The following is a 7,615-nucleotide window of genomic DNA, read 5'->3' as shown; positions in this document are numbered from 1 at the left end:
CTCTCTCTTTCTCTCTCTCCTTCCCTCTCTGTCTCTCTCTCCCTCCCTCCCTTCCCTTCCTTCCTCTCTTTCTCTGTTTTTTCCCTTTCTTTATTTCTCTCTCTCCTTCTGTCTCTCTTTCTTTTGAAATGGTCTCTCTGTATAGCCCTGGCTGTCTGGAACTTGATATGTAGATTAGGCTGGTCTCAGATTCACAATGATCTGCCTGCCTCTGCCTCTGCAGTGCAGGGATTAAAGGTGTGCGCCACCACACCTGGGAATCTAGTGCTTTCTGGAAGGACATAGTGTCCTTGATATGGGGGTAATATCCCCGCTGGGTCTGACCTGGGAAACCAGTGTGGACCAGGAAGCTGAGTATCAGTGAAGCCCTGGAGAGAGGCAGGCGAATGTTCAACAGGATGAATTTGTTTTAGGGAGCAGAAATCGTGGTGGAGGCTCTCTGACATTTGCGGGAGAGCCTGGGAGAAGCCATCTTGCTCATGAGAATGCCAACGCCATTTGCTCTGTTTTCAGATCTGAGACATTAGATCAGGAATTTTCAGCTGTTTGGTAACTGCAACTCTGAACTTTAAGCTCTGTTTAATTTGGTATCAGAGAAAAACTGATTTCAGCCCAAGGCAAGAGGTTCACACACATTTGCAGTCTGAATGCTTGGGTTGTGTGTCTGGAGCTACCAGAAGCTCACTGTAAATGCCAGGAGGTGGCAGTGAGGTTAAGTAAGGACCATCTCGGTGCTGGACAGACACAGATGTAATATGTTCATCATCTCAACAGCCCACACTAACTGGACAGCTTCCTCTGAGGTTTTTTTTTTTTTTTTTTTTTTTTTGTTTTTTCGAGACAGGGTTTCTCTGTATGGTGCCTGTCCCGGAACTAGCTCTTGTAACCCAGGCTGGCCTCGAACTCCCAGAGATCCACCTGCCTCTGCCTCCTGAGTGCTGGGATTAAAGGCATGTGACACCACCGCCTGGCTTCCTCTGAGTTTTTGCACCCATTATTCCTGTGCCACTTCCTGGGAAGTGCCTTTTGTTCTACACACCGCGAGGCAGCCCCGCCAAAGTCACACAGTATAAGGGGCAGGCAGGAGGGAAGCCCAGGCCTCTCAGGCCCTAGCAACTGAGCTCTTATTGACTGTTCTTTACCGCACTGTTCATGTTCAGAAGGACCAGACACAGACCTTTCATTTCTGCTTGCCTCGAGTTTCTTCTAGGCTGGAATGAAATACTTAAAGCTGCAGTCGAAATGAGGCGTCACCTTCGGTTCCAGGTCACAGACTTTGTTCCCGTTTTCCCACTCCATGGAGTACCACCCGGATAACTTGTCTTGGTTTGCTCCTTAGCGACAGCTTTGGGAGTCATGGCGACACCACGGGTCCCAGGAGGGCTGGGCAGGCAACACATAATGCTAAGGGCACCCAAGGGACTGGGCACCTTGCTGCTAACCATGAGCTCTGTGTTTCTTGTTTCTAGCACTGGCAGATTCCCCTGAGTCGGCGCTTTCGCTCCATTAAGCTCTGGTTCGTGATTCGGTCCTTCGGGGTGAAGAATCTTCAAGCGCATGTCAGACACGTATGTTGTGTGAGGGCTGTGGGACCGAGCCCATGCTGCTTTGCGAGTTCATGGGAAGGAAGACTTTTCCCGGTTTTACAAATCTGCCCCCGGGATCCTTGGTGTCTGGCTCAGGTGGTAGGTAGGGCCTGTAGAGGGGCTTCTGGGATTTGATGATTGGTTATTTAGAGGAGCGCCGAGCCTGTGTAATCCCAGTGGATTGTTGTGCTTTGTAGCTCGCGTTTCTTATTTTCGAAGCCGTCAACACGAGCACAGCTTCCTTTTGAGGTTCCTCCCCCTCACCCCCAGTATCTCACCTTTCCTGTTGCTGTCTTTGGGAACCGAGGAGTGCAGGCTCAAAAGCCTAGTTTGCACAAAGAGAAGGGGAAAGTTGGTCAAAGGGAGTGTGTAGGTCAAAGTAGGGTCATATCTTTTTTTTTCTAGTTAAGGCGTTGGGGGAGATACTCTGATTGTCACAGCTGGTTGAAATTATGGTCACGATTACAGGGACGTCTGAAAGCCAGCTTTCCCCACCTGCAGAGTCCCTACCAAGTCCCTACGGCCCCTCTCCTGCCTTGTGCTAGCAGATTTCACTGAAGGCCTGCTGGTACATTTTCCCCAGTTCTTTTTACTAACTACACAATTATTGTGTAGTCAAGAGACTCAGTTAAGTGACTTGGGCACTGGTGTTCTTCATGGCAAAGACACTCAGCTGAGACCTCAGGCCAGCAGTGTTTCTCAACCCCCCGGGTTAACTCAAAGCCACGATCTTTTTCTTCAATCACTCGATGTATCTTTGCCTTTTCACCTTTTTCCTCGGGAAATTCCTTATTTCCCCAATGAACAAGAAAGTGTAATGGAGAAAAGTGTAATGGTGACAGTGGTACCTGGACTGCCAATGAGCAGTTACCACCTCCTCCTGAGGATGGTCGTGGGTGGGGATGGAGATGGGAGGGTGGTGGGTGGGAGGGGGGATGATGGAGGCCATGGGAATTTCTTTCTTTCTTTTTTTTTTAATATTTGTTTATTTATTATATATACAATGTTCTATCTGGCATGTATGCCTGCAGGCCAGAAGAGGGCACCAGATCTCATTACAGATGGTTGTGAGCCACCATGTGGTTGCTGGGAATTGAACTCAGGACCTTTGGAAGAGCAGGCAATGCTCTTAACCACTGAGCCATCTCTCCAGCCCCAGTGATGGGAATTTCTTTTGTCTGCAGCTTGGGCTTGGATATTCTACTGGTCAACCTTCTCTAGCTTCTCTAGCCTTTGGCTCGCTCTTGGATTCCCATCACCTCCCTACTGTTTGACCACACCAGCCCACGCCCTGGGTCTGCTTTATTCCTATCAGCAGCCTGCACCTTAGCTCGAGCATTTCATAGACAAATCCAAACTCCCAACTCAGCCTACAGCTGCGCCCCATCCTGCCCTTCTGCTTTCCAAATGGTGTCAAGTTCTACTTCCCCAGAAGTGTCCCTGAGCACTCCCCCTCTTCTGCCTCTGTGGCATCCCCAGGGACACCTGGTCAAGCACATTTGAAGGACCTGGAGCGCAGCCCTGGAATGGTGAGGACCGAGCTAAAATGCAGCTGTTCGGCATAAGCTAACTCATCTCTTGGAGTTGCTTGTGATTAAATTATCGCTTACATAGCACTAGAGAGCCCGTACCACCCACTCTTCTGGAGTCTTGAGATGGTGATCAGGGGAGACTCAGAGACGGCAAGGAATTACTGTGCTCAAGAGCAAAAGTCCTGGGACTTTATTGCAACCTTCCCAGTTACAAAAGCCCTGTTTTCTTTATAGTTCTGTCTTTCCTTAACTGTGCTGAGCTTTTGAAGCCGGCTTCTAAAAAGCCATCTCTGGGCTATACAGTGGGGCTTTAGAGATTTGCATTTTGGCTTTACCCTTTGTTGACCCTGGGCAGAGTAATCTTTCTGCATTTGCTTTCTTGGACCTATAAAATGATGTGGTAATACCATTCTCAAAGGTTAAACGAGACAACATGCACAGCACACAGGTTTTAGCATAGGGCCTGGCAAGTATTCCTCTACTTCTAGCTTTTCAGTTTCTTTTTAAGGGTGTAGCCCAGGCTAGCCTCAGACTTGCTGTCCTCTCCAGCACTTACCCACTGGGTCTCACCACGATTGGGTATGGTATTTTTTTTAATGACCATGAGTTATCATTATCCATTTCCTGTCACCTGTAGGTGACTGGAAAACCTTTGCAAACAGCCATGTGGTCTTCCCTGTCACTGTAACACAATGACAATATGTGAACTCATGGGGACAGCTGGATGTTTTCCCGAAAATCTCATTTCAAAAAGGAGTGGTTCCACGTCGGCCTATGGCGGTCGTGGCTCCCTGGTGAGTGGTGTGCCCACGCAGGTTGGCAGTGCTGCTCTCCTCGCATGAGCACATAGACGAGACAGGGAACAGTCAGTGTGCTTTCCTGGGACAGGACCTGTGACTTCAGGTCAGTTGTTCTTAGCGATCAAGTGGGAATGCAGCTTCATTGGTATGCTGCTTGCTCCCCGTGCTCAAAGTCCATTGTCTGACCCCCAGGACTGCTTACACCTCTCCCGGTGGTGCACACCCGTAGTTCTAACACTGGGGAGGTGGAGGTAGAAGGATCACCTGGTGGTTCAAAGTCATCCTCAGCTACACAACGAGTTTGAGCCAGTCTGGGATACGTGAGAGACTTTCTCACGGAAAAGAAAAGAAAAGAAAAAAAGTTCATAGGACAGTGGTGGAGCTTGGACACACACACACACACACACACACACACACACACACACACACACAGAGACAGAGAGAGGTTGGTTCAAATAGCACTGTCTCCTCACGGTCAAGGACAACTGAAGCTCTTGTCGTCTGAAACACAACATCAGGTGGGAGGTCCAGCCTAAAAATCACTTAGTAGAGACCACGTGAAAGAGAAGTAACCCAGGTGGTCTTAGCCTGGGATCTCTAGGCTCGCCCCTACCCCATAAGACAGGTTTCACTATGTAGACCGGAGTGGCTTTGGGCACACACAGAGATCTGCCCACCTTAGCTTTCTGAGTGTTGGGATTAAAGACCTGTAACACCGTTTCTGGAAACCTTGACCTTCAGATCCTCCTGCCACAACCTCCATAAGTCTTTATTTAATGGTCGATTGGACACAGGATTTTGTATTTGGGTTAGCAGATTGCCAGTTGAGCCATAGCCCAGTCCTTCTCAATTCAAAAGTTCTATGTAAAAGTAAAACTCAAGAAAAAACACAGGAAAATTTTAAAAAATCAGATAAACTTTGTAAAAAATCAATATGATTTAATTTTTGGTGATAAATATGCACAACATATAAAACAATGGTGTTTTAGGGTACGATTAGTATGATATTACCTATACTCGATATCAAATGAGTACTGCTATTGGCAGAACATTTCACCATCTCAAGAAGAACCTCTGTACCTGCTAACTAGATACAAGCTTTCTCCCGTGGTGTGGGTGGTGATGGTATATAAACTATAAACTCCCAGCGAAGTGCCAGTAAAAAGGGATGGGAGGGCGTTAAGCTCTGGAGTGTGAGAGCATGGTGAGCAACGGGAAGTCAGTTGATAACCCTGTATGTGTGGGAGGGGTCTTCAGACAAGGTTTCTCTGTGTAGCCCTGGCTGTTCTGGAACTAGCTCTTGTAGACCAGGCTGGCCTCGAACTCACAGAGATCCGCCTGCCTCTGCCTGCCACGTGCTGGGATTAAAGGCGTGTGCCACCATGCCTGGTCCAGTTGAGCCTTTTGAGGCAGGGCTATGGCTGAGCCTACACAGCCTGCTGTGCCTTCCTTTGGGCACTGAGTTGGGACCTTGCTGGCTCCTGTGGCCAGCGGAGAAGCTGAGAAACTGGAATAGGAGGCTGACTTTCAAGTTCTGGGACTGAGCTGAAAGAGGACTTGGAGACTGAAGGTGTCTGAGTGGCTGTGATGGGGCAGGAAGCAAAACATAGAGACTTCTTCCCAGCTTGAACAGGCGCCAGGCCACATGGGGAAGACAGGCAGGCAGAGGCCACACAGGCTTCAGGATTCATTTGGGCCACCGGTCTAAACTGTTGAACAGGATCAAAGGAGATGCAGTTTGGTTTTTGCCCATTAACCATTTTTTTTTTAATGTTTACAATTCCAGGGTACAGAAATGGCTAAATACTTTGAATCTCTGGTCAGAAACGACCCTTTCTTTGAAATCCCTGCTAAGAGGCACCTTGGTTTGGTGGTTTTCCGTCTGAAGGTAATATGCTCGTCCATGGCTCCCTGAGAAGGGATATTCTGTTTCAGAGTTGAGTGGGAATTGAATCTCTTTAGACCAATAAATGGTGGGCTTTTACGAGAGACATGATGTAGACTCCTTTCTTCTTGGTCTTCACATAGGGTCCCAATTGTCTCACAGAAAGCGTGTTAAAGGAAATAGTCAAAGGTGGCCAGCTCTTCCTTATCCCAGCCACTGTCCAGGACAAACTGATCATCCGCTTCACCGTGACATCCCAGTTTACCACCAAGGAGGACATTCTGAGAGATTGGAACCTCATCCGAGAGGCTGCTACCCTTGTCCTGAGCCAGCACTGCACTTCCCAGCCCAGCCCTCGGGCCAAGAACCTCATCCCACCACTGCCGACCAGAGGCTCCTGGGACCTGACCAGTGGGCTGTCCCTAGATTCTGTCAACGAGGGAGGAGATGACCCAGCTCAGGCCCGGAAGATCATCAAGCAGCCCCAGCAGCTGGGGGCCAGTCCGAGAAGGGAAGGTGCCTGCGATCTTGAAACCCTGCTGGATCCACCGGATGACTGCTTCTCGGAAGAGGCCCCAGATGCCACCAAGCACAAGCTGTCGTCCTTTCTGTTCAGTTACTTGTCGGTACAGAACAGGAAGAAGACAGTGCGGTCCCTCAGCTGTAACAGCGTGCCAGCAAGTGCCCAGAAGTCACTACCCACGGATGGTCCAGTGAAGAACGGGGGCTCCTTCCGGGCCAGAATCTTCTCCAGGTTTCCAGAAGAGATGATGGTGATGAAGAAAAGCGCCTTCAAAAAGCTGATCAAGTTCTACAGTGTCCCCAGCTTCCCCGAATGCAGTTCTCAGTGTGCCCTCCAACTGCCCTGCTGCCCTCTGCAGGCCATGGTGTAGAGGTTTCCATCAGAATGCAAGGATGTGCTTCAGGGAGCTCGCGAACCCCTCAAAATCATGTGCAATTTGTGTGCTTATGTGTGTGTGCGCGTCTTGCTGGGAGCAAATCCGCAATTTTGATCATAGCCTCATGGGGGGGTTCGTGATTCACAATGGACGGTAACTGGGGGGTTTAAGCTCAAATGCGCCAGAGCCTTGCAGCAGCCTGTCAGACAGAAGGGGTGAAGAGGGCGGTGTCCTGTTAAGCTTGTAACGTGAAATGCAACCTAGAAATAAATTGTGCTTATATCTGAAATAAAGCAAGTCTGACTTAATTGACATCCAAAACACCAACGGCTAAGCAAGCAGTGTTCTGGAAGTGCAATGCCTGTACCCGGACCCCGCTTTTCAGAAGGTTGGAGATTTTAATCTAATTATGAGAAAGTAGAATTGGATTCCTTGGTATCAAGCAAGAAAGGCAGCTTGTTATTTGAGACCAGGGCTTATTATATAGCCCTGGCTGGCCTGGAACTCATTATGTAGACCAGGCTGGCCTCGAACTCACAGAGATCCACCTGCCTCTGCCTCCCAAGTGCTGGGATTAAAGGTGTGCGCCTCCCTCCATGCCAGCACCAGCAGTTTGTATTTTTAAAGCCTCAATTCTAATCTAGGACTGTGACTTCCACGTAAAACGGTTTCCTCATTTATAAACCGCCTTGCTATTACCTACAGAGGAGTCTTAAAAACAAAGCAACAACAGAACCCACTGATTCCTCGGGCTTGGATACACATTTCCGTGGCTAACAGCATGCCCTGCTCTTGTAGAAGAGCCAAGTTCAGGTTCTAGCAACCGTGTCAGGAGGTCAGGAGGTTTACAGTTGCCTGTAACTCCAGCTCCAGGGGGACGGACACCTCTGGCTGGCTTCCTCAGGCACAAGTA

The 7,615-nt window shown here is 49.1% G+C and overlaps 1 protein-coding gene across 2 annotated transcripts in view; it reads left to right on the top strand.

The window, feature by feature from the left end:
* The window catches only part of Hdc (histidine decarboxylase), a 21,858-nt gene extending 14,885 nt beyond the window's left edge, over positions 1-6,973 (top strand). For both annotated transcript variants that reach the window (XM_005364413.2, XM_026787674.1), the window contains exons 10-12: positions 1,470-1,568; positions 5,705-5,806; positions 5,947-6,973. In XM_005364413.2, the coding sequence (XP_005364470.1) occupies positions 1,470-1,568; positions 5,705-5,806; positions 5,947-6,696 (951 nt within the window). In that variant the 3' untranslated portion in view covers positions 6,697-6,973. The remainder of the gene's footprint in view (positions 1-1,469; positions 1,569-5,704; positions 5,807-5,946) is intronic.
* Positions 6,974-7,615: the final 642 nt, after the last annotated feature.

The sequence above is a fragment of the Microtus ochrogaster genome, assembly GCF_000317375.1.
Source record: "Microtus ochrogaster isolate Prairie Vole_2 chromosome 14 unlocalized genomic scaffold, MicOch1.0 chr14_random_1, whole genome shotgun sequence".
Lineage (NCBI taxonomy): Eukaryota > Metazoa > Chordata > Mammalia > Rodentia > Cricetidae > Microtus > Microtus ochrogaster.
The sequence above is the reverse complement of the archived record's forward strand: the minus strand, read 5'-3'. Positions and strand labels throughout refer to the sequence as shown.